Consider the following 27,854-nt stretch of genomic DNA (forward strand, 5'->3'; position numbering starts at 1 on the left):
TTTTGAAAAAAAAAAATCAAATTTTACCCAAAATTTTGGTCGTTTTTGGCCTGCCAAAATTCGATTTTTGATCAGATCAAAAAACCGATAGGTCATTGTAGGGAGGACTATATATAGAACACGTAAAAAAAATTTGATAGTGATCGGATCATTAGTTTTTGAGTTATCACTGCAGCAAATTCGGAAAATGCAGTTTCGAGAAAAACGCGTTTAAAGATAAAATGATCGTATTCACTGCTATACGAGCGGCTGCTCTTAAAATTGCTATAACTCAAAAACTATTTAAGATATCGATTTGAAATTTTAATATGTTATTTTTAAAGGTTTTATCTACCAAAATATGAAAGAAAAAAAAAAAAGATTTTTTTGAAATGTCACACTAGTTGTGCCCCTTAACTGCAATCAGTGCGTTTTATTGCTGAAAATCCACAAAATAAAAACAAATTGGTTTTTGGTAAATTTTCATTCAATTTTATTTCATTTTTTGTCGATTTTTTTTGTCATATTTTTATTTTATTTTGTATACCATTGCTTGCCGGCTTTTTGTTGTTTTGTTTTAGTTTTTGTTATCGAGTTTGGTTTTTGTTTTTGTTTATGAAAGAGCAAAAGAGCGTAGAACAAAACTAATACATACAATAAAATACAAATATAATAATAATTTACATACATTCATATAATTTATATGTACGAGTATAGTAAAATTTACGTTTTCATATTATCGCTTTTGTTTTGCAATATAAGTTAGATAATAATATGCATCTAAATTTGTGTCACCTCGGAATCGTTTCCTTCATTGTGTTAGTGGGTGTAAGTGTGGTCTGCTTTTGTCTGTGTTAGTTAGCTATATTTATTTATGGTAAATACATACAAATATGCGCCTATCCATTTAGATATATTAGAAGCCCACAGGAATCCACATTGCTTTTCTATTTGAATATTTTCGAATGGTTGGTATAGAATATTTTCACTTTATTTAAAACAATGAAATGAAGGTGGTTAAATAATTCCACGCATTACGAATATTTTAAATCGTTTTTATGAAAAATTTTATTAAAAATTTATTTCTGTAAAAACTTGTATAGGTTAAACATATCCAGATTCATGCAGGCCCCTTATAAATTTCTTAAGTAATGCAATACCTTAGGTAAGAGCATTTTTTTTAGCTGCTGGGCGGTTTTGGGTTGTGGATTTTGTGACTTGGGTGTACAAATAAATTGAATAAATAGTTCTACTCAGGGGCTACGAATACAATATCGAAATGTGAGTAAGTAAGTATATTTAAAGTAAGATAAATACATGGGTATGCGGTATATGGTTAACTAATTGGATAAGTACGATCGAAGGGTAATGCGTACGTAGGTCTTGCCCTTGGATTTGCACGAAAAGTATATATAAATATATTTGTTTGATACGCTATAGACAATAATAATTAGCATACACAATCAAATGGATAATAATTAATTAAGTTTGAAGTGGAGTTCTGATTTTTTTTTTTTTTTTTTTTGATTCGTGATCTTGTTCTTGTACACACACATATATATATAGTTGGCTTACATATATGTATATATATGCATAACGGTAATCGATTTTGTTATGCACAAAATTGATTTAAATATTTTTGCAATTATTTTTTGTTTTATTTGTTTTTTTGTTTTTATTACTTAGTTAGTTAGATTGGTTTGGGCGCGTTCCGTCTGACAAAGCGGCTACGTATATTTTTTGTCGTCTCTTATAGTAGTTCATTTTTTAAATAATTAATCGAATTTTGCAAATCATTTAACATTGTTTTTTCCGTTTAATATCTAAAGCAATTTTATCTCTGCCAACTGCTTGTAAAAAGTCATCGACTGCTTGTGCCGCACTGCTTTTGGTGTCATGCGTGCACTGCTTACCGTGTCCTTTGCCTCAGGCGACTATTTCTTTTTTATTTCATTTCCGGCTTTCACCGCTTTTGGCCTGGTTTTCCCTTATTTCAGTAATTTGCTTATTTTGTCGCATTTTTCTTGATGCTTACACACTAAATTGAAGTTTCGTATTCGCTTAACTTGCATGCAATTTCGTCTTAGCTTAGATTTTGGTATCGATGAAATCGCCTTACGTCTCTAGATTTTAGTGTATATCAATAAAAATGTTGGAAGTTGATTTTCGGGTGTAGCTTCGGGAGGCGTTGCTAAGTCGCTTCACTTTCACTTTCGAGTTGATTTTGTTTCGGTTTATTTTTTACGTTCAAATTCTTCGTTTTTGGTGTTGCTCTGTTACGGTTTTCTCAATTCTGTTATCGGGGCTATATAATTTCATATTTTTCACTATCCTGGCCATACAAATAGACATGTACATCTATATATATATAAATATGTATTTGTTGTATTTAATTTTTAAATGCATTTCATGCTTAGTTGATGATTTTCATTGTTGGGTTCAGTTTTTAGTTTAGCATTCTGCTGTTTTTCTTTTTTTTCACTAAAATTAATATCGAAGAACCTCCGCCAACTGATTGGTGTGTGAATTTGCGTATTTCTGTTTTTCGTTTTTTGTTTTGCTGCATTAGCTGTTTTAAAACTAATATGCTTTGGTTAATATGGGTGTGTGTGTGTGTGTTTTATTTATTTTTTTTTTTTTTTTGTTTTTTTCGGGTAAATCGTAAATTGTAAGTGGCGGCATAGGTGCCGTGAATGAATGTGACCGAGTCGCTGAGTTGCGATTTGTACAACTGCGTTCCGTTCGCCTCCCTCCGTCCGATATATATGTATATATATAGTAAGTCAGCATGGGCCAAAACAGCCAACTCGCGCCACATCTCCATATTGCTTTTGTGAATGACACACGCGCCTGCGCAGCAGCGTTGCGGCGGTTATTTTGCGGATATTACTTGATTACTTGATTATTCCATATGCCATATTGAGTATTGAATAGGTTAACTAGTCGCCGGGAAGTGGAAAACGAATCAGCTGTCGGTTGAAGATCATTTGTTTGTTTATCTCTTTTTGGCAAGTCCCAGCGGGGTTCACTGCTTGCTTTCACCGCCCGTAAACGGGGCGCACTCTTTGCAAGCAGTTTGCTTTCGAGGACTTCCGGTCTTCTGCTGATTTTTCGTTTTTAGGTAATTTTAGGTATTTTTTTAATGTATTTCACATTTTATCTTGCTCATATTCCATTGAATTTTGCGATTCCATAGTGGTTTCTCTTGATTCTCTTATCCTTGTGTATTTTGTATATATCGTTATACATACTTAATATATATATATGTGTATATATATATATATAATTTAATAAATTTTACTATAAATCTTTGTTTAAAAAATTTTACATCATTTATATTATATATTTAAAAATTTGGTGTTTTCAACTTGCGCTCGCAACTTCCTCTTAGCTTGAGTTTCTTCTTTTGTTTTACTTGGTTTTTCCTAGTTTAAAGTATATTCTTCTTCATTTTCATTTTGTTGTATTTATTATTATTTTTTGTGTTTTTCGCCTCATGGCCGATTGCCATGTAGATGTGGCCTGACCCTTAAGCCCTAAGTACACCAAAAAAATGTTTGCTTCTTAAAAAATGTTCTTCAATCCACTCGTTTTTTCTCGTCATCAGTTAAACTACAGACACACATTGATTGTTGGTGGACTCTACTAAATGATCTTGGATTTGTATTTGGATTTTGATTTGGAAACAAGAGTATCGGATTGGAAAATCGAATAAACAATCTATTTGTCTGAATTTATATAGATGCGCGTACATATAGTTCGTGTGGAGTTAGATTTCTATTTATATAGGCGTAAAACTTAGTTAAAACTTAGTTATACTTCAAAGAGCGTTTAAACTTAGTTCGTATTTTAAATATCTCTGTTTAAATGCGAGTGCTGTTGTTGTGTGTTTGGTGTTTGTTGTTTGTTGTGTGAAGCGACTTGCACGGCTGAAGTTCCGATTTTAGCTGACCATATTCGATATATCTTCAATCCAATCCAAATATTCAATGATCACTTCAACTGTGAAAGCGTTTTGCCTGCAATATTGCCAATTTTCAGGTGGGTACAGGTTAAAGCTGGCAAAACATCGACAAAATATAATAGTGATATCGAAAACATCGAAATTATCGAAAGGTGATTGTTTATTAGTGTTTTGAAAATTCAACTAACCATCGATTTGGAAAAAATTAACATATCGAAGCATTGGTTTGTGAGAACTTTTCTTGCGATTGCAGAAAAAATCGATACTACCTATTGATCTATCAAAGTTTTGCCAGCTCTAGTTTAGGTGTTTGTGTGGATATTGGAGAAAAATAAGAAAACAAATTTTTGTGTTTAGTTTTTGTGTTTTTTTTTTTTTTTTTTTTTGCATAGTTTTTGGAATAAGTCACACATTTATTTAATAATAAATATATATTTTTAGTTGTAGTTATGTTTTTTTTGTTTGGTTTTGTTTGGTTTCGCTTGGTTGCATTCAATAAGTTATAATAATTATAAAAATGGAATAATAAGTAGGCGTAATAATATATAATGTAATATAATATAATAAGTTTTCTTGGTTTCATTTACTTTGGTTTGCACTTGACGAATACGAATACGAATCTTAGACGACGAAAAAAAGGTAATTAAATCTGGTTACATATATATAATAATGGTTACGAGTGAGTGTGTACGTGCTGGGGTCATTGTTGTTGTTACGTTTGTAGGATATATCGCGGCTTTATCTTCGATTTTCGATTATCGTTTCGTCTTCGAGTGTAAATCAAGGCGAATCGAATTAAATATAAGAGCTGAATAGCACTAGAATTAATGTAATGTAATGTAATGTAAGGTAAGGTTGCAAAACGAACACAAAATACAATACAATACAATATATTTATGCATATTCATTATAATAAGTACTTAGGTAAGCTGAGAGAGTAATGTTGGTAAATCTTAAATCAGTAGACATTAAATCATTTGGTTAGCTTGTTTAAATACTCTGTTTAATTGAATATAATCGAATTGAATTACATATACATAAGTTTTAAAAAAAAATAGTTACTATATATTGCGACTTAGATCATTTTTTCATCATTTTTCATTTCTCATTCATATTTTTGAGGTTTTTTAATTTTTCGTTTTTTGTTTGGTTTTGGTTTTTCCCTTTGACCTTAATACCATCTCATATTTCCCATTTTGTCAATTTATAGACAGTTTGTCGTCTTGTTCATCATTTTTTTCTAAAGTTTGCCTTAGTTTCTGTGTTGTGTTTTTTGGTTGCCTCATTCAAGCTTTGTTTTGTTTTTTTGTTTTTGTTTTGGTTTCTTGGTTTAGAGTTAATAGAATTAAATTATACAGATGGAAATAAATCAATTTTCACTAAGATTTCGTTAGAATTACAATCATAATAATTTCGTTTAGCGTACAAATCAAATGATAGAGATCATAAACTCGCGCTAATTTTTGTTTTTGTTCGCAATTTCGACTACGCTGTCACATCGGATCGATATCTATAGTCTAGGTTCGTCAAATCAAACAGATCATGGAGTATTGGAGAGGTCGAGCCCAGGATGGCGCGTTCGCCTAAGTGGTCTTGGTCTTGTTAGTCTTAAAGCTGACCTGGAGCACCCGATTGCCCAGGGTATATCCATTGAGCGATTGGATGGCCACCACGGCCTCGTCGTAGTTGGTCATTGTCACGAATCCGAATCCCTTGCACTTGCTGGTCTGCAGATCCCTGATCACCTTCACCGATTGCACGGCCCCGAAGGGTCCAAACAGCTGCCACAGCACATTCTCCTCGGTCTCGGGAGCCAGATTATATACGAATATACACCAGCCCGATCCGGTCATTGCGTTCCCCGGCAAAATCGAGTTGGCCAACAGGTCTCCGGCCAGCGGTGAGTACCTAAAATGGAGTGGCAATTCCAAACGATGGCGGGGATAAAGAAAAAAAATCAGTTAGTATGGTAAATAAATTAGTTTTTGTACTTTACATCAATATTTGTTCCTATCCCCTCCTTTACACATAACTATCACATTCTGATCCTTTTTTTTTGTTTGGGCTTTCAAGCTACATGCTGAGTAACGGGAAAAATATACCTGTCCATTTTTCACATACTTTTTTGTAACAAATAAATATTTTGCTTTACACAATTTAAATATTTTACGATATTTTTTATTTCTAAAAAAAAAATTGTGCTTTCGACATCTGGAGTTTTAAGGTTCATGCTGAACACACAAGAAAGAAATAGAATAATTCGTAACTTAACCAAAAAATATCAAAAGAAATTCAAAGAAAATGTAATTTACCTTAATTAAGTATTGGCTTCACTAATAATATTTTTCCTTCAAATACAGATAAATATATAAATAACAAAAAAAAACTCAAACATCAAAGTTAATTTTCACATGCAAACAAACAAAATAAAAAGCCAAATCGGTGTAGGCAAATAAAAAATAGTTACAAATAATAGGTAGATGAAGGGAAACATAAATATAGTATATACAAACGTTGTAAATAAGTAGAAAAATTATTGCTAGACACTCATATATAAATCTGATTATATTTCTCTATTTTCAGCCAAATAAATATAGCATGTAAAATAATCAAGATCAATAAATTCACCTTCGTAGGCCCTTGTTAATCGCTAACATGGGACTCTTTCCAATGCTAAAAATGATGATAAAAAGTATTTTAAAGAGACAAAGAAAGAAAAAAGAAGTAACAAAATGGTTTCGATAATAAATACAAATTATGGCAAAATATGAAATGGCAAAATATACGTACCAACGAAAATTAAGATTTTATTTACGTTAACTTAGGTATTTGTACTTAAAGTAAATTAAAATATTTGAAGAACGTTCCAAGGTTCTGTCTGCTATGGATGGGAAAACACAACCGGAAAAGCAATCGGACACTTAAATCGACCAATTCTTATTTTCTATATGATATTGGTAGTGGGCTTATAAATGTAAATATTAAACATATAATAAATATGGTTTTATTGAATCTCACTATTTATGCTGGCAAAAAATAAAAGAAATATAAAATCGCAATGGGGTTTTATTCATTGTAAATAAATTTAATATGTACATTGAAATGAATATTTAAGATGAGTTCTTTTTTTAGCAGTAATATTCAATCTCAAAAATATTTGTTGGCTTATTTTGTACCAGCATAAATCTTGTTTTTTAAATTATTAAAATTTTTCCTACATTAAATCGTTTATTTTAATATAATTATTGATTTTATATACAAACCTTATGCGACCGGCGGAGGGCAGAGCTCCGGCCAAACGTCGGGTGGCCGCTGCCGCCTGTGGGGTTAAGTAGGCGGTAAGGGGCGGGGCGATCTGGGCCTTGGCGCTATTGCTGGGATTATTGGCGAACTTGACGGTGATCGGTTCGGCATAACCCTTCGGTGTCTTGCCATTTAGCTCCTGGATGGCCCGCTCGGCTTCGTTGCGCTGATCGAAACGGATAAAACCGACGCCCTTTGATAGACCTTGAATTTAAAATTATAAAACAAATTTAATATATTTCAAATAAGTATTTTTTGATTAGAACTGACAATTAGACACAGAAATTAGGGCATTTGAAGTTTTAGTAAATCATTATTCATATCAAAAATCTCATAAATAAAATTAAAGCTAAATTGTATTTGCAATGTATTTTAATATTTAATTTTAGGGATTGATTTGTGTAAAATAATTACTTACCAGAAATATTATCACAGAGTATACGAGAAGTAATTATTTTGCCGAACGAAGCAAACATCCCCTCCAAGTCTGGTTGTGATAGATTTTTCGGAAGACCCGATACATATAAATTAGCACCCTTAATAGATTCTGAGCTTGGACGGGCGTATGATACTTTAATAACCTTATTCTGCAAACGCAGACCGTTCAGGGTGTTCACAGCCTTCTCAGCATCCTCGGCCCGAACGTAATTAACAAAGCCATAGCCCAGACTCTGACCTGAATCGGATCGAAAGTAATGGTCAGGGATGATAATGACTGTTGGAGTTTTATTTCTAGATATTTACCTTGCTGCAGTGCCGGGTTGAGAGCGGTCAACGATGCTGGCAAGACTGGAAGTAAGTGTAAAATTAAATATTAATACATATGCACTTGAAAAGTCTAAGAAAAAGGTATGGAGAAATAATGGGAAATCAAATTTCATGCTTTTTATTAAAATCGGAAAATGGAATGAATGCAGTTTGGCCAAGGATGCGATTACAAACGTTTAGAGGTATGCCTCTTTGGAATCGGATCAAAATTAACTAAGTAATGTGTTCTGGAAATTCTCAGTTTGTCACAATGCTGAAAACCATTAAAAATCACAAAATGGAAAATACAAAATACAATAAATAAAGTTGCATACGCAATGTATTGGGTTGGCAAGAAAGTCATGTCGTTTTTTTTCAATATTTTCAAAGATGATTTATTTATATCAGGACTTATAATTAATCAATTATGTATTGGTCGTTTTGTTAGACCACTAATGACCATCTCTCGGGCAGTCGCATAATTCCGCGCTCGAAGAACTTTTGGTCTTTTCCAGCAAAGAATCGGGACAAGTGGGTTTCGACAGCCTCATCTGAATCAAAGTTTTTACCATTCAAAGAGTTTTGAAGAGAGCGAAACAAATGGTAATCTGAAGGTGCTAAGTCCGGACTATAAGGTGGATGTGGTAGCACTTCCCAATTCAGCTCCGTTAATTTTTGACGAGTGACCAAAGATGTGTGGGGCCTAGCGTTGTCATGGTGAAAGACTATACCCTTGCGATTAGCTAGTGCCGGCTGCTTTTCTTTAATTTTTTCCGCCAAATTGAATAGCTGGCGACAGTACACATCTGAATTGATGGTTTCATCCCGTCCCAGCAGCTCAAAGTGCACTACACCCTTCCAATTCCACCAAACAGACAGCATAACTTTCCTCTGATGGATATCGGCCTTTGATGTGGCTTGGGCTGGCTCATCTTTCTTGCTCCATGATCTTTTTTGTTGGACATTATTGTAAACAACCCACTTTTCGTCGCCAGTAATGATCCGCTTCAAAAAAGGATCGTTTTTAATCCGTTGCAGCAGAGAATAGCAGATGTTGATACGCTTAGTAAGGTGAATTTCCTTTAAGTTATGCGGAACCCAAACATCGAGCTTGCTTACGTTGCCAAGTTTCTTCAAATGGTTTTCAACCGTTGTATGCGACACACTGAGCTTCTCTGACATCTCCCGCGTTGAATAACGCCGGTTTTCATCCAGCAAAGCCTGAATTTGTTCGTCAAAAACGGCCGATGGTCGACCAGAACGTGGGGCGTCTTTAACTCCAAAATCTCCAAGCCTGAATTTGGCAAACCAGCGCTGACATTGGCGATCACTCATGGCATCTTTACCATACACTTCGCACCATTTTTCGCGAGCTTCGACCGCTTTTTTTCCTTTTTGGAAGTAAAAAAGCAAAATATGCCGAAAATGCTCACTTTGGTCCTCCATGTTTAATTTGCTATAGCTTCCACAAATGTTATCGAATAATTACTAAATTATTGTCGAAAGTACCTAAGACAATAAGCTTTAAAACGATACTAAAAAGTTTGACCCTGGTGCTCGATTAGTCGTTAATAAATTAGATTAAAAACGAGTGATAAAAAAAACGACATTACTTTCTTGCCAACCCAATATAATATTAAAATCAGCAAACATACATATCTAGTTTGTAATAAATTTGTTTACCACCTCAAGCTGATTGTATTTATAACACAACTAACAACCAACTTGAGGGAGCGAAAAGAAAGAAAGTTCTTAGATGTAGTAGTAGAAGCATTGGTCAATATTTACCCAAATTACCTGAGACTTTATCACGCACCAGTTTGCAACTCTCGAGCTCACCGATGCTGGAGAAGAGCGATCGCATCTCCTCCTGCGTCATGGTTTGCGGCAGATAGTTGACGATCAAATTGGTGCGCGACTCATCATTGCTGCCGTCGACGGAGCCGTTGGCACTGCCGTTCTTCACGATGTCCATGGCGTTGGTCATCCTGATCCTTGCTCCTGGTTAAGTCCTTTCGGTTAGTAGTTAATCTCACTGCTCGGTTGCTTGATTCGGGGGCTTTTTTAACCTTTTGTTTTATATGCGATTGCGCTTTGCACAAGTCCCGCTTGAATTCTTTTTTGGTTTTTTATTTGCCGCTGATTTTTGTTTCGATTTGTTGGGGGTTTTAGATCAACTACGATCGCGAAAAAAATGTATTTGCTTTTTAAGTTTAGAGCGTTCTCTGTCTAAAACGTTTAAAATTTAATTTATGCTTGAATTAAATTTTACTTTGATCTTTTTGTTTTTTTGTTTTTGTTTTCGTTTAGATAAAAGAGTAAATTTTGCTAAATGTGTTTACTTGTTCTTTTTTTTTTGCTTCTCCGAATGTTAAAGTTTATTATGATCTTTAGTTGTAGTTTTTGGGTTTTCTTTTTCCTTTTCTTTGTTATACTTTTTATAAAATTGCAAAAATGCAAAAAGATAGCAATAATTTGGTTTTTCCTTTTATTATACTTTTACTAAATTTGCGCTGGTTTTTTGTTTTTCTTTGACTGGAACTTAGCTTTGGTTTTCAAATATACATTCATATATCGTATATATATAGTTAGTTGTGTTATCCGTTATCCTCTTGTATATATATACCGCTTGAATATGATTATTCGTTTATGTTTGCTTTAAATTAATAGTAGTTGGTTTTATTTGGTGGTGTTTGGTTTTTGTTGACTTCCCCTCCGTTTTATTTTCGACTCCTTTTTCCTTGCTTTTCCGTCTGCAGTTAAAAAATCTCCCTCTTTTCCGGTGATCCGTGTCTTTTTTTCTGATAAATGATGGCTGTTCGATTGCTCGCTCGTTTTCACTCAATCTGCAAAAAAAATATGTGAAAAATGTGAATATATATTACAGGTACGACACAAAAATATTATATATTGTTTATAAAAAGAAATATAAGTTTTATGTTTTTTCTAACCATTTTTTGGATGGAAAATTATAATTATAGACTATTTCACATACTTCTTTACAATATTCTGCTCCTTAATTTTTAAAGTAAATAAAATAGTAATCTTCTACACAATTCAAATTTTGTTCTGTAGAAAATAGAAAATAATAGGGGAAGATGTTTCCATTAAGGAATTTTAAAAGCTATCTTTACTTTAATGACAACATACTGAAACCATTTCAGTCGACTTCACAAACACAATTCCCTAATTTAGCTGCTAACTTTGGTAATCTTTCTCGGGGGTAATAACACTAGCACTTTGGCACTTTTTAGCTGGAAAACCTTTTCAAATGCCGTCTCATTTTCGCGGGCCATTCAATTCGACAATATGGGTGCTCTCCCGATGAAAGGAGACCGATAAGCGTGTTTCACACACGAGTTGGCAAGGACACCGAGTGACTACTGTCACGACCACCACCACCACCACCACCACCACTACAGTGAGCACCACCCCCACCCCTCGAAATTCCAGAGACAAGGGTAAGTCAACGGCGAAATCTGTTTATCAAACAACAATGCCACTTTTTGTCAGCACAAAACACTCGCCTAATGGCTTGGAATTTAATTAAATCGCTGTAGGTAGATGCGATATGACATCCCATGTGTAATGTCCTGATATATGATATGAATCGAAAGATGCTAACCCTGCGTAATGGACATTACTGCTCCCTCCACACCAATCGGCAGAGAACAATGCAATCGCCAGAAACCAAATCGCATTAAAAAAATACGTGTCAAATGGTAACTTGTGTTTACTACAAAACAGGGAGAAATTCCCATCACGTAATCCTTTATAGCAGTTTTCAATTAAACTTTAAAGAATTTACATTTGCTTCGGAGATTAAGCTAGAATTTTTTTAACTAGAACGTATTAATTGAAAACCTTATGTATAAATTGTTGTTTTCTTATTTTACAAACGTTGTATTCAGTTTATTATTCAACATAAAAAAAATGTTTACTAAACTTTAAATTGAATGGTAAAATTATAGTATTACAAATATTAGTTTAAATATGTTATTTCATTCCTTTTAATTTTGAAAAGTATTTTCGGTTTCGTATCAGAATAGTTGTATCCCATTGTGATTTGTTCACTTTTGTTTCCAATTGGAACTTTTGTTAGGGGTTGAAAGGGCAAGGAAGGACTTCCTAGATCCTGGCCGCCGGCATCTATGTGTGCGTGTTTGTGAAAAGGACTGCATTGAAAATAGGGTAAAAACCTGACGCGAAAAACAAACAAACGAGCCGCATGTCCTGCCATAATGTCCTGTACCGGGTCATTGAACCCCCGTGTGCCCGTGTTTGGGTTTGCCTTTGCCTTTGGCTTTGCCTTTGGCTTTGCCTTTGGCTTTCGGTTTTCCAGTTTTCCGCCTCTGTCTTTTCCACATTTCCCACTCCCATGACTGCTTGCCTATTTTCGCTCTGTGCAAGGATCGTGGCACGTTAAATGAGGTTTGGGTCCCAACAGCTGTTATTGCGTTCGTTGAACCCGATAAAAGGTGCAACACTGGGTTACCAGCAATAATCACTGAGCGAAAATGGAGCAAGTATTTCAATCAACAAAAATATGGGGACCCAAGTCCAGTATTTCTAATAAATTTGTTGTATTAGACAAAAATAAAATGTAAAACTTCATTATAATACATAAAAGAAAGGGTGATATGTTATTGTCCATGAAAACTTAAGGAAAATAGAATATCATATTCTGGCTCATATTTTATACTTTCAATTTCCTTTTCTCGCAGTGTATCGAGGTGAGGGGCGAGATGAAAAGAACATTGCACAAAAGGCAACGCGAACAATGGGAAGTGCACTGGATGCAGGATTCGAGCCGGGGACATCCTTTAATTGCACAGCATGGCGTGACGCAGGATAATGCTTACGGCCCCCTTAACCCCCTAATGCCCCGCCCCCTCGCCTCGGTTAACCCCCCGCTGCCCGGTGTGTGAAAAGAAGACGACGAAGGAGACGAGAAAAATGTGTAATTGACACTTTTGCGCCGATATCTGTGACCTCATTTGCGAATGTGTGTCGGTTGGCATTCGTCGAGGGCCTTGAGGAGGGTCAGGATACCCATATGACTCCTCAGGTCCCTGAAAATGGATGGAGAAAGTCCTTGAGCCGTGCATTTATAAGCCAGATAGATGCCGGTGTATTTCGTTTATTCGAAAAGAAATTAAAAAGTGCTCTTAATTCCTTTTAAAATGTTTAATTAGGAATGTGTGATTGTATGATTAGGTCCTAAAACATCGAGTGTCTTGCCTTCTCTATAAGTAAATTATTAATGGACATTATTAATCTAAAAAAACACTAAACTTTTGATTGGAGTTAATAAATAAGAATACCTTTTGATGATATTTTTTAATTTCGTAACAGAAATAATTTATAATAATCTTTTGTATGTTTAGGAACTACATTTTAATGCTACAGTAAAGTGCTACGAAAAGCTAAAGAAGCTTCCTTTAATATTGTAAAATAATGTAAAAAATTGAAAGATTCCACATAAAATGCCTAACAAACTTAAAAATTGCTGAAAAACCTAAAATAAAAATCGATCGGAAAGTTAATAAAATACTTTAAATATAAATAATTTTGTTTTTAATAATTGTTATATAAAAAGTAATATTTAAGGATTCTTATTCAAAGCTTGAGACATTTTCCTGGCTTTTTTAAACGTTTTACAATGACCAGCTGCTCGAACTGGCAATATTTTACAGCGCAACGTAAGCGAAGGAAAAACAAATAAAAGATGTCATGGAAATTTTCAATGGCCCCCTTATCGATTTATTTTCGCAGGCGTTTGCCCAAGAATAAATATAGATGGCTTGATAAAAGTTGATTAGATCATGGCATTACCACTTACGTGCTCCGCTGGCGAGACGAAGTCGAGAAATTCTGGCTACGAGGTGCGGTTGAGGAGTAGCACTGTCATACAGTGAGTGGGCGTGGGAGGGGGTCCGACTATATAATAGATGTATATTGATTGCACAAAAACTTTCTTTCGCGTCGACTCGCTCGCTTGCTCGCTCTCTCTTTTTCTGGCCTGCACGCTCCTTTGTCAGACGATTTCCTGACTATATAATATATATATATATATATAGTGGATCTGTCGTAGTTTGTTCTTTTAGTCAGACACTCGAGGCACACACTCGAAAAAAATGCGAAAGAAAATGGGGATTTGACTAGGGTCCAACTCTTGCCAAGTGTTCTATTCTATATATAATGTGTATATTGCACAATTATCGAAGTCGAGTCCCGGGAATTGCACGGTCTTTTTTATTGCTTTGTTTGGTTTCTAGTTTGTGGCTTGTTTGCAGTTTGTAGTTTTGGGTAAAAAACCGAGAACACAACAAATTCGTAACTGAACATACATATATAGAAGTATATATACAACACAAAAACCGGTGCAGAGGAGTAAAAAATTATAAATGAATGTTCTCGAACGAGAAACACAACCGAATGGAATCAAAACCGAACGAAAGCAACGAACGAACACGTACGACTGAATCGACTGGAGGAATAGAGCGCCAGGACTTGGGCCGCAGGCCGATATCTACATACGAATGTATATTTATCCAGCCCAGCCGTTTGCCTTGCCGTTTCGTGCCGTATCCTCGCCGTATCCTTGCATCCTTGTCGCCGGCCCCCAAAAGCAGCGATGCGTGCAACAGAGACGGAGCGATCCGGCGAAATGGGAAAGAGAGCGCCAGGCGCTGCCACCACCGAGTATCCTTGCACCAGTGTCTTGCCTCTCTTTCTCTCGCCGTCCTTATCGCTCTCTGGAGTCCTGCCGGTACACACCCTTTTCGCAAGAGCGGCCAGAGAGCGCAGGACATGCACACACACACACACACAAACACACAGAGAAAAGGGAGAGCGAAAAGTGGGTGGGGTGGCGGATGGGCGAGGTGAGGAAACAGGAGTCCTTGCACCTATAAAAAATATTGAAACATGTGGCTGACTTTTCAGAAAGGCTTTCTTCGAAATTTATCGTGACATTTATTAAGTTCCACATTTTAAAAATTTTTTTTAATGTCTATTTAGCATTAACTTAGACTGTGATATTTGACAAAAAAATATAATGATTCTAATATTTTAAAATTTAAATAAAATAAAACGAAAATATTTATAAAGTTCGCTAGAATATTAAATTATAACAAAATATTAGAAAAATTATTTTTATAAAAAAGTATTATATGACAAACGATTAGCAAAAAAGAAACTTGGGACAAAGAAATTTGTCTACGTGTACTGTAAGTTGGAATGAGCAGGGGTATGAAAACTTGACTCGATGTGAATGATGCAAATTATATCAGGCTGAGATAATGGGCCACCATTCTCACTCTACAAAAAACTCAACCAATGTTTTTATCTGAGCTTCAAGAAGAACATGAAAAAATAAATGAATTTAATGGCTATGAGAGCCTTAAAATATTTCACAGATTAGCTAAACTAGAACAAAGAGAAACTTTAAATTCTCAGAATAATAATAGGTAATAGTTTTTAGACCTAAATAGATTCTTATTTTTACATGAATAACGTTAAGATTTACTTTAAAATTAAATTGGATTGAACACTATTCCTCCTGCCTCACATCAGATTTTTAAGCGAGATCCTTTTAGGGTATAAAGGATTAAATTACCAAACCATTTCAAGATAAATTCCGGACATTCCAAACAGACTCAGGCTAGCAAAAAATATTTTTCTTTCCCCAATTTTTTTTTAAGGAAAGGGAAGGAGAGATGCAGCTGGAGAAAGAGATTTGATGAAGAGTGGGGAGAGAAAGGAGAGGGGGAAGGAGAGAAAACTTTTCCGGGGGTTGAGGTGAGGCGGAAAAAAAAGAGAGAGCACCTTGCAGGCAAGGAATATTAATCAGACATACACTTGCCTCTCACACACACAAATGCACTGCGTCCTCCACTCACACACGCAGCATCTCTCTCACACACACGAGCACATACACAAATTCCTCTCACACACACAGCTTCCGTGTTATAAATAATGAAATTTCAACATTTCGCTTGACAACAGTAAAGGGAATATTTGGGGGGGTTTATTTTTTGCAAAGGGTGGGTGGTTTTTGGGTGGTTGGGTGGTTTTGGGTGGCTGCTGCGGGGTTGTCCCTTCTGTCGAGTGGCAACCGTTTGCTTCGCTTTTTTTAAGGACTCTGTGTACTTTTTCGCCTTATTCCGTATTTTCTTTGAATTTCCTTTGGCTTGCGTTATTTTTTTTTTTTTTTTTTTTTTTTTTGCATAGGCTCTTGAAGATAATTCTGTTTATCCTTTGACCCAATTCATTTAATTTGATGGGAGTTGATGATGATGTCGCTGCTTCACTTTTCTGTTCGTTATTTTATTTTTTGCCAGCCAGAGATAAACGGTTTCCGAGTTGAGTTGGGGAAATTATAAGTGGGCTTTGGGGTGTGACGACGCCTTGAGATTTCTTTAGCGATCATTTCCACGAGAGAGAAAATATTAACTGAAATTAGGGTCAATTCCTTTTATACTTTTTTTGAAATGGCAACATTTATTGGTCTTACAAAGTGCTTTCATTAAATAGTACGCGTAATTGGGTTTCTACATTTTAGAGAAATAAAGGCATTTCAAAGTGCAACTTTTTATATTATTAATTTAAAGCAATATAAATTTTCTCTGTGCACATCATTCATTCAGATCACGAACCGAAACACAGGTCAACCCTTTGTTATGAATATGTGGCCATATGACTTAATTTTTGTAAAACATTTTTCGATTCCAAAGCATACAAGGATGTGTCAAAATGTTGTAAAACTTTTGGACATCCTGCCGAACCTGAAGAACCCGTTTCTCAGGGGAAAGCTAACCCGTTCCCCCGAAACAATGATGGAATAACAAAAACCGAAACAGAACCAGAACCAATCGATTTGCATTTTTCCCGTTTCCCAAGTTATGTAACACTTTCCATTTTGGAAAATGGAAAAAGGGGGAGGTCCAACCACCACAGCTTTGCACCACCGCGAATGCGATCCTTGCAGCTGCCGTTCGCCAGGATCTTGAACTTTGGTTCAGCTCGCTGCAATTTATGGCTTTTCCGACTTATTGACATTATTGCATTTTTGCAGGGGTTCTTCCGTCTAGAATTTCGCACATTCGTGTATTGGGAAAATCAGCTTGGCTTTGGCGAACACAAGCCGCGAGTTACCGAGAAAATGGTCGTGTAATCCCGGTGTGTAAGCCCCGAAGAGGGTGGGTTTGATTTGTAGCCGGAAAAACGATTTTCAAAGCCCGGGTAGCAATGGATTTTCAAAGACAGGGGCTTCAGATACAACCCAGAACTTTACATTTTTAAAAAAGGAGGAGGAATTGTTTATGAGGGAAATGCACTTACTTGTATTTGTGAGGTAAGTTTTCCTTTTATAAACGATTTTTGTATTTTAATATACAGAAAGAAAGTTTTTCAATTTACCATTCATTTATTTCAATTGCATAAAATGTATGAAATCGTTTTTTAATTTTAATTGGCAAGTAATTACAATGTGAACCATTTGCCATGAGTTGCTGCACTCGTTAGTCCCTTTGTGTGGGCTTTTCTTTCATGTGGAAAATGGAAAAAAGGGAGTAAGGGTTGCCACGCCCCTGGGCGCTGCATTTTCGATTGCCATCAAATTAATTTGCACCCCGAATTCGCTACAAATGATCGGCATTGTCAATGGGTTTATTGCACCTGGAACTCAATTGGAATCAAGATTATAAATAGAAATATGTGGCGTTTTTTTTGGATAGTAACGCCGCTGAACTTAAGGAAAAGGGTTTTTAAGCAAATTGAATAAGAGCATGTTATCCTATTTTTTATTTTCGATTAAGCTAGAATTTGTAATTAGTTGATATAGTCTAGAGCGCAACCCTTGGCGAAGGTATCATTAGTGCGCCACATGTGTGCGGCTTGTGTCAGGTACGCCTGCTTCCATATCCTATATGACATATTCATATTCAGTATCCTGACGATAAGGGTGGCCGGCAAATGAGACTTTTCCATAACCGCTCGGCTCATAATTGGACAAACGGTCAGTCTGGGGTTAATTAATGCAGCTAACGAGTTTAAATGAGGAAAACTCTCCAACCAGAAAAAGAATGCACGGAAACAAAATGAAAACAACTGAACAACATATTATTCCAAGCAAATTTCAATGAAGTACATTTAAAAAATAATATTTTATATTCAAAATAGTAGTTCTTACATCTTCATATCATTTTATTCAACAACAGAAACCAAAAAAAATATACTCACAATTAAAATTAATAGTCTTAGAAAAAAAAAACCTTTTTAAATTTGTTTTGTTCCAAGTAATTGTTAGTTTATTTAAAACTTATCTTTTGGTTCTGTGATCTTGTGTTGTTTTGCTAAAAAATTTGTATTGTCCAACCCCTTAACCACAATAAACAATAAAATAAATTGGAATTTATCATAAAATGGGTGGCAATTCGTCCGCCGATCTGAAACTATATATGCAACCATATTTTTTTGTGTCCATGTGTGGGACCATTTTGTCACCTGACCATAAAGAGATAAAGGAGCAGGAAAAGCGCAGCAGCCCACCACCACAACGACAGCGAAGGATAATATACGTACGAGCACCACCTGCATGCTGCCTGTCTCTCTCTCACTCGCTCGCACTCGCCCGTCTCTTTCACTCTGCATCCCTTCGTCCTGCTCTCCTCACCCCCTCACCCCCTCCTCCTATCACTCTTACTCTCTCTCGTTCTCTCTCTATCTCGCGTGTGTCTGTGTAGGATATTGAACTCTGACACAATGCTATATATACACGAACAACAATTGCCGGCCGGTGGCCAAATCGTCCTGCATCCTGCACCACCCACTCGTACACTGAGCGAAAAAGCAGACTAGAACTATAAAATGATTTACCTTTTTCACATTTTTAGAGGTTAATGGGAATCTTTTCTTTTTATTCGTATAATTAAGGTTTTAAAGAATGTCTATATTGCGAAATGTATGCTTTCAAAGATCAATAGATAACGAATAGACAAACAAACAAACTAACTACTAACTTTGCTAAAAAAGTAATAAAATAATAATTTTAATAGAACTCTGACTGAAACCACTATTCAAGTCTTTAATATACGCTCTTTAGAAAATGTATAATGGGAGTAAATATTTAAATAAATGTATTTACAATACAATTTTATTTAATGTCTCACTGCACTCGGCTCAAAGTAATGCTTCTCTCTGGGGAATCCTCCAAAATATTCTCGCTCTCTTTACCCGTTATACTCTCTTTTCCTGTGTACGTGTGACTGGTTGGATACGTGTATTTGTGGGGCGTTGTTTTGATTTTCCTAGATTGCGCAATCCATGAACTCAGCATTTTTTTTATTCAACACCAGGAAGCGAAGCGCGAGAGAGGAAAAGGACTCTTCACTGCGCATGTATGTGTGTTGCTGAGAGTGTTCGCTGTGTGTGGTGGTAAAAGGGGTGGGGCAGTGGGTGGTTTTGTGGGTGGCGAGGTCCTGCGCACAAAGCGCGGAAATTGAATTTGCGGCAAAAAGGACCAGAAAATGAAGCAAAAAAAATGCCCCATTGCATTTAATGTGTGTATACGTATACGTGTGTATCTGTGTGTGACTCTCTTTTTGGTTTATTTGCTTGTGTGGGTGTAGCATAACGACCGGCTTTTGCTTTGGCTTTGTTATTCCGTTAGCACATAAAATGGTTTTTGATGTTTTTCCCTCTTCTCATTTTTTTTAATATTTTCCTTTTTTTTTGCCATAAATTGCAACAGATATGTTTTGTGTGTGTGTGTGTGTGTGTGTGTATATTGGGGTACATGTTCACATACCATAACAAATGGCATTAGTAAGTACATATCTATGTTCCACACGAGAGAGAAAAAAAACAATAATGGGAAACAGCAAAATCAGCTGAAAAGAAATGAATTTAATTGTCCAGGCAGACATTAACAGCAAAGGGAGATTAGAAAGAGAGGCACAATGCGAAATAGAAAGAGACAGGGATAAGGGGGAAGATAAGTAAGTGGATGCCTGGCATTAATGTAACAAAACCAAAAGAAATTAAAGCTTAATTTGCATAATTGAGACTGATAACGAGTCACCCTGTAACATTTGCGGCTGGCGTTGCAATTCAAGAAAATTTACCAAAACATTATCCTTGAGGAAATGGAAATGAGTATATAAAGAGCAAAGACGCTTCTGCTTTTTCTAGTTTTTTTTTCTTTTTATAATTATCTAAACACCTAAAATGTTTATAGCTTTAATAATATTGTTTTGAATTTTGAAATTAAAACTTTAAATTAGGAATTAAATGTGGTAAATCGAGATAAAAATTAAAATATAATATGAAAGAGAGAGATAATTAAAAAGCCATCAATTATTAACAGTGTTTTAAAGTTGCCTTCTTAAAGTTAAAACAAAAGTATATTTCAATCAAAAATTACTGGCTTCAAACATGAGATGTCCTTCTTTTCAAGTATTGTTTTTAATTTATTTTTTCTCATTAGAAAATCATTTCTAAATATTTCTCTTTGGATCCTTGGAGACAGATGTGCGCCCCTACAAAGTCCTGAAGCATTAACTAATTTGTGTTTTTACGTATTTCCGTCTGCAGCTGCGGCCAAAATAAATAAAACTAAAGTTTCCGCTGTGAAACTTGATCTCCATGAAAGCATTTTTTATTACGCGAGCGAAACTGCTGCGGCAGCATTATTATTTCGCAAGAGATTACTTAAAGTGAACCTTAAATTTGAGTTTTTCCAACCACCCCCGAGTCCGAAAAACGCGACATAGAAGTTCCTTCACCCGCCACCCAAGCCAAATAAACGATGTTGGGTGGTGGCTTTTGTTTTTGTTGATGCTTGCCAACTTTAAAATTGCTTTTTACACACATAGAGTGAAGGGAAAAAAGGTGGAAAGGGTGGTGCAAAAAGAAAGCAAGAACTTTTCTAATTAATTGTTTAGCACTTCATCTGTTTTGAAAAGCAGCGGAACCCCCAAATGTCTGCCTAAAACAAGTGTAGGGATATATGCTTAGTATATAGTATATGGCTTAGATCAGCGGTATTGGTTTTTTAGGCACTTGGCTAGGTAAAAAACAAAACAAAAAACTGGTCCCGCCTGTATACACAATGTCTGATGGTTGGATGGTTGGATGGATATAAACCTCCAAAAATACCCCTTCCTACTGTGGATTCCTACCCCTTTTTCGCTGCAACCGGATGCTGTCCATTTCAATTATCGTACGCGGGCCCTCTGGAGTGGTGCTTGAATTTTGAATTTTTACATCCATTGTGTATTCCGCTGGCTGTTTTCGTTGTTTGTCAGTTTGTGAATATTTGATGCTCCCAAACGGCATCGCAAAATCGGAGGCGGCATCGGCCAAGAAAATGCTCTACCTGAATAATGATATTCCGGCAGCTTTACACTCGAAAAAAATTGATTTTCTTCATTAGCTTTTCTTTTGAAATTTTTTGAAATAGGAGGATCATATCAAATATTGTCAAATCTTCTAATTTGATACCAATTAATATTTTGGGGAAAGCTAAGATATGTATCTTGAAGCTATTCAGTTTTTCCAGTAATTTAAGGCTTTCATTACCGCAGTTCCTATCAAACAATTTAAAAATTTAACATTATCTTCATAAACAAGGTTTTAGTGTAGCTCATCGTCAAAAGCGTCTGGCCGAAGCTTAGCGGCGATTGAAATATTTGTTTATGGATTTCCATGTGGTCGGCTTGTTTTTTAGCAACTTTTTTCGGCTATTTGGTGGTGGTTCACTGCACTCTGCTTTTCAGCTAGCCAACAGCTGCACATATAAAAATTAGAACAAATCTAACACCAACCCCAAAGTATTATTAAATTGTTTCAAAAATAGTCAGTCAAATTTATGTACGATTTTTATATTAACAGGTTACAAATGGAAATAGCATATCAACACATTGTGTATGGTGTACAACGTTTTTTTCTGTGTATTTACTGCCCAGCGGTGTTTTTTTCGCGGTGGTTGCTGTGTTGGTGACGGTGGTTCGGTGGTTCGGTGGTGGAAACCACGCTTTTCCGAAGTGCACTTCAATTGCATTAATTAAAGAAAAGCAAAAGCGGCTGGCAAATAAACTTTTATCCCTTGCATACTTTTATGGGCGGGGAATTTAGCAGAAACTTCTCAATTTCATTTGCAGCCTCCGCTTTTCAGTGATGTGGAAATCCCTCATGTTTTATGTCAACCGAGGATTAGTTTAGTTTTCCTTTTTCGAGGATAATGCCTTTGAATAGGTAAAGCAATACAGAAGTAAGCACTTTAGTTGTTAGAGTGCTTTTGGGTTTAAGAGAGGGTCCTTTTATAAATGAATGAATTTACTTATAAAACTTCAGAGAAAACACATTTTAAATGTACATTGTCAGGCTTACAATAAAATTTTACTAATGAAAAATAACAACACATAAGGACTTTAAAAGATAGTTAATAATTATTTGTATTCATTCTTAAATCAAAACGATATATTATTGTCTTTCCCTAAACAAAATAATGAATCACGCCCAAGTAAATTGTAAGGAAGAAAAACTATTTAATCAGGGTAAGGGAAAACCTGTTTACTTTAACAAAAGGCTTCGAAGCCACAGGAGCCACATATGAGCAAGTTGCGGAAATTGATTTCAGTCCCTTTCCCATGCAATATGTCCGCGAAAATTAATCATTTTCCGTAAAGTTTTCCGCCTGCATGTGCCTTCCAGCTGTGTGTAATCTGTGCCATTTACCACAGCTGCATTTCGCTTTTCTCCGACTTTTCCTGGCAATTTCCCGCTGCTTTTTCCCCGCTGCGAATACAAAAAAAAACGAGTGGGAGTGGAGAAGCAATGAAAACGCAGCGCATGCGTCGTATTGATTTTGCTTCCGCTGGCGATTGTCGATTGCCGTTTCCGGCTCGAAACTTCAAAGGGAAGCCTCCAATTTGCCAAAATGCAATATCCGAAATAGCTAGCCATTTTAGCCAAAGTTTTTTTACCTTTTCCTTTAATTTTCCTCAACGTTCGAATCGGTCAAATGACCTATGAAATTGAATGGGAGATATTGCTCAAACGCCGCGTTGCCCGATCAAATAATAAACACAACGTAATTACGCCTTCTCTTTGAAAATACCATTGAAAATTAGGCAACTTCAATCAGTCAATGAAAATTTCCATTCAACTGCTGACAAAAGGGGAATATATATGGAAAGGACAACTAATGAGAGGCAATTGGATTCGGAAAAGCATTTCTCCGCGGACAAAATGCAATTTCGCTTGTCCGGGAATTGCATACAAATTTAATTGACAAAAGAACCCAGCAGTAAGCCCTAAAGGAGCTCAAGGAAAATCGCAAGCAGGAAAACAGAAACTAAATAAAAAAAAAAAACAATGGAAAAATGGGAAAAGAATAAGAAAATACACAAAGGGAAGACAAGAAGGAAAACAGGAAAATAACTCTTTGGAAATTGAATTTCGCCCGCTGAAAGCCTTAATTTTCTTGGACGTCGACGCGTTTTTGTACGACGCAAAAGTTCTAATAGAATTTCACTCTACTTCAATGCAGTGGGCGTTGGGTGGTGGTTGGTGGGCGTTGGGTTGCTCTATGCGTGGGCGTGGCAACGCGTTTTAATTTACAGAATCCGCAAAAGAATACGGACTGAGAATGGGGCGCTCCAGATGGGAAAGGAAAACGAAAACTCATCTCAAGATTCTTCGCCAAGAAAAGTGAGCGCTGAATGGAATTTCACTATGGAAGCACAAGAGTCCAAAGAGGGAATCCAATTTCTGACGAGAAAGAAAACCCGTTGGCCTGCAGATGTGTATATAAAATTACTTGCGACGTTGCATTCGACTAAAAAGTATGGCACAAATTCAAGAGTGAGAAGCTAGAAAACGTTGTCAAAACTGCTTAGAAATTTTATAAGTTGCTTAAAGTGCACTGCAATTGGTTTAACATTTCTTACAATTAACAATAAAAGCATAGTTTAAATGAAATAATACTAATTTATTGTTCAGTAAAATGTATTTTACTTTAGCGTTTCGCTTTAGATTATTTTACCAAGAGCCTCTAAACTAGTCTTGGGAATTTATTTGTAGCTCCCTTTAATATCTCTTTATATTTATAAACAAAAATATAATTTTCTTGGAATATTTATATTTCAATTTTAGTTGAGTAAAGAAGATTAAATTGCCTGATTTAAGACAAACCTTAGTGATGCTAGGGCACCAGAAATTTCCTGGAATCCCAGATTTATGTAATACTTCTTGCTGAATTGTTAAGCTTGGTATCATTTCATATCAAATCCCTATCAAAGTGTCTTTTAATTCCAAGTAGTATATACGATCTGTGGACAATGGCAGGAGTGTTTTATCAAGAGTCGCCGAACTAATCTGGCTAACTTATCACAAAGCTGATTTCGTCTGTTGGAGTCAGTCAGCTGCGAGATGCTCGATGGATGGTGGGTGGGTGAACTTTGGGCGGTGGGGCAGCGGATGCTGGTGGATGGATGGATAATGCTGGTGGTGCCACACCGCCGGCGGTGGTGGCTCGTGGCCAGTTCCATCTGGTCGAGGGTGGATGGGCAACGAAACTGCAGCACTCGTCGAAAGTTCAGACAGCATTTACATGTTCCCATACATATAATAAATGCGATATGCTATATGCTATATGCTATATGCCATAGACAGACGGCAAAGAGATGGAGGCTGAATTTTCAATTATATACGAGTCCGTATAAAATATGGATGCTGCAATATACTCGTATGCACTGTCAGTTTGCCATTTGTGATATAATCCAGCTTCCCCTGCCCATCACAATGCCCGATTTATTTTAATTTAATGTCATCGCAAATACCAAACGTACGAGTATCTCGACCTCACTCCCTCGCCTTCCTATATCCTTTGTCAACGAAACTGTTGGCAAAGGTTGCATTTAAATAATTGATTTTGCACTCGACAAGGAGGGGGAATTGCAGCGCTGTTTGCTTTTTGTGCAAAAGTTACATAAATGTCATTATAAAAGCCCCAAACCCCGTGTTTTAATCCGCGATTTATCATTTCATAATGCAATGTACAATTAATATTATTAGATAACACTGGTTGTTTGAATACCTAATGCCAAATGATATGAAAAATTAAAGTCCAGTACACACAATGAAATAAACGTATTTGCAATCTAAAAGAGAAATATAAATATTTAATTTTAGTTTATTTTGGGAAAATTATTCTTATTTATTCTTGGTTTGTCCAAAGATATAAGTTATCAAAATATCTCTCTCCAGAAATAATCTTTTGGAGAAACGACGGATTCAAACAAAATAGAATAATAATTTTTAGTCGTTAAATTTAAAACAATCTTTAATTAATAGTTACAAATTAACGTCACGTGAAAAATGTAATAATTAAAATACTATATTTTAAATGTATATTTTGAATGTAGAATCGAAACCTGATTGATTCACCTCGTTTGATAAAAAATGGGTAAACGTCAATAAAAACGTGCAATGTTGCAACGCGACGGCCAATCGCGATTGCACAAATGCGATTTTCTCGATTAATTTGTGCCAATTTAAAAATCGATAAAATTGCCATGAAATCGTCAAGAATATGGGTGTGTGAGTGTGTGTGTGTGGAGTGGGGAAAATGGCGGCCCGGCCATTATGTGATTGTGTCCCTGCCAGCCGAGAATGTGCGTGTGTATGTGTGTGTGTGTGTGTGCTCGTATCCGTGTGAATGCAATCATGGCAACGGCGAGCGGCGAAGTGAGAGAGTGATTGATTGGGAGAGAGAGAGGGGCGTAAATGGGGGCGAGGCAATCATCATCAATGAAACAACAATGCAATCAGCGAACACAATTAATGCACAAATTGCTTGTCGAAGAGCTCAAGTGTAAACAGCGATTGGAGCAAGTGGGATGGCGATAGACGAGAGGAGGGGCGGGGGGCAAATTGCAATGGCGAATTTCGAACTTTTCGCTATTTCAATTATTTTAGGTCCATTGCTACAAATGAAATTGGATAATGTCGCTGATTACTTTTTTAATGAGCTTTTATATAATTTTAGCTAAATGTTCTATTTTACTTCGTTTTTTTTTTTTTGAAGAATATTGAATTTTTGGAATTGCAAACTTAAATTCGCATTTTATAAAAGATAATAAGACATATTATTTATATTTAGATATCTAGATGCCATATTTATTGTAAAGAATTCTATTAAAATTTCTAGAAATAAGAAAACACTTTTAAAAAGGTTAAACATAAACCATAATTTAATTATAATTCTCTTGATTTTTTTTGTTTTATTGTTACTCACCTTATAAGTCGTTGTCCTTAACTGATATTTTCGGTTTTATAAAATATCACTTTTCAGCTGATCTCCGTTGACCTCGTTTCCCCACTCTTTTCCCCTAAATCCGTCTTTGCACTTGTCCTTCTCCTTTATTTCGTCCTTTCCTTGTTTTAGTATAAATTCTTGTAGCTCGCCGTTGGATTTCTCATTAAGTTTGCGTTTATTCCGTTTAAAGTTTTTTGTTTTTGATTCATAGATTTGGCAAATATTTTGTTAACCGATTTGCATAATTTTTGTTATCATAGTTTGTTGCAGGGCCTTTGCTCTAAAAATATTTCGTCGTATTTTGAAATCGTTGGAAGTCCGTTTTTTTTTCTGCTTGTTCTTAATCTTCGCTTGTTCTTGTATAAATATTTATTTCTTTGAGAAATTTAAGTCTTCATTTTAATATTACTTTTGCTTAACTTCCTTCATTTATGTGTAAATATGTAAATTTATTTATTTGCGACAAAAAAACACTTGCTTATGGTATTTTTGTTATGTTTTATTTGAGTTTGGTGTTTGATGCTTTGATGGGGCTTTGAATGCGCACTGCGCCCTTTACCCAAAATTCTATAAATTCAGTATAAAACCTTGTGGTATATATGGTTCCTATAGGCTATAGATTGATTGGCTAGACACTCACCGACGAAGGTATTCAAATGTTATTCGACTATGTATATATACGTGTATATATATATGATTCTAACTAGCGCACATTTACCCAAAACAAATTGATGTTTTAATAAAAATGAATTACTTTATACTCGTTTATTAATTTTATAATATACTTTGCTGTGTGAGAGAATTGCTTTTCCTTAACGAAGTTGGTCTTTTTCTTTGTATCAGTCAATAACACAAAAATTGAATATCGGAAAAGTTTGATGATAGTTGTATGCAATAGTTTATAACGATTTTGTTGAGATTTTTAGTTAATTTGGCTTAAAGATGATTGCTGCCAGCAGACTTTTGTGTTAATACGCTCTGAATTGGCTGCAATGAAAAGAAAGGACAACAAGTCTTAAAAATGGTTCACACAATCTCAGTTTAATTTTAAGTATCTAAAAATTGGAAGCCGGTAATTAGGTCGATGCCACACCCTTTCCAGACGTACATACTAAAAGAATACACTGAGAAAAACTTACAAATGAGCAAAGTAATTAACATTAATATTGAATGTTGAAATTCCGGATTGTACAACTTTCAATTTTAACATTTCTCAAAAGATAAAAATATTAAAAAATGAACTTAAATATTTATGATTTTAAATTAATGTATATAAAGGAAGTTTTTAAGGAAAAGTGCAATTTATCATAAATTATAAATAATATTATATATTAACAGCAATAACACTGTGCGACAAAATTTAACGAAATGTTTGTTTGAGTTACTTTTTTGATTGTTTTCGGTTAAGGGGCATAAGTTATGCACAAAAATATTTATGCCACCTTCTAAGTGATAGGATTTCTTTTTTTATGATAAATTTTATGAAATTATTATTATGAAAATATTTAACACAAAATATTATTTTTTTTTTACTTC

At 35.4% G+C, this 27,854-nt stretch overlaps 1 protein-coding gene across 4 annotated transcripts; it reads right to left on the bottom strand.

Annotated features, from left to right (window-relative positions):
• Positions 1 to 948: 948 nt before the first annotated feature.
• LOC108095549 (ELAV-like protein 2) lies at positions 949 to 27,286 on the bottom strand. Of its 4 annotated transcripts, none has more exons than XM_017196682.2 (6): positions 26,298 to 27,286; positions 9,782 to 10,839; positions 7,991 to 8,035; positions 7,665 to 7,922; positions 7,207 to 7,450; positions 949 to 5,851 (listed from the first exon to the last, which is right to left on the bottom strand). In XM_017196682.2, the coding sequence occupies exons 2-6, from the start codon at positions 9,978 to 9,980 to the stop codon at positions 5,527 to 5,529; spliced, it is 1,071 nt and encodes a 356-aa protein (XP_017052171.1). In that variant the 5' UTR covers positions 9,981 to 10,839; positions 26,298 to 27,286; the 3' UTR covers positions 949 to 5,526. The 4 variants fall into 4 exon arrangements, with proteins under 4 accessions (XP_017052171.1, XP_017052170.1, XP_017052172.1 ...); XM_017196681.2 differs by lacking the exon at positions 26,298 to 27,286 and adding an exon at positions 13,836 to 14,518; XM_017196683.2 differs by lacking the exon at positions 26,298 to 27,286 and adding an exon at positions 13,829 to 14,518 and having other exon boundaries at positions 9,791 to 10,839.
• Positions 27,287 to 27,854: the final 568 nt, after the last annotated feature.

Source organism: Drosophila ficusphila, unplaced genomic scaffold, assembly GCF_018152265.1.
Source record: "Drosophila ficusphila isolate 14025-0441.05 unplaced genomic scaffold, ASM1815226v1 contig_198, whole genome shotgun sequence".
Lineage (NCBI taxonomy): Eukaryota > Metazoa > Arthropoda > Insecta > Diptera > Drosophilidae > Drosophila > Drosophila ficusphila.

Coding starts and splice junctions, on each gene's coding strand:
- LOC108095549 (XM_017196682.2), bottom strand. CDS start 9,980: ATGACCAACGCCATGGACATCGTGAAGAACGGCAGTGCCAACGGCTCC. Junction 8,036..9,781: donor TAAAGTCTCAGGTAATTTGG/GTAAATATTGAC, acceptor ACTTACTTCCAG/TCTTGCCAGCATCGTTGACC. Junction 5,852..7,206: donor CCCTCCGCCGGTCGCATAAG/GTTTGTATATAA, acceptor ACTCCATTTTAG/GTACTCACCGCTGGCCGGAG.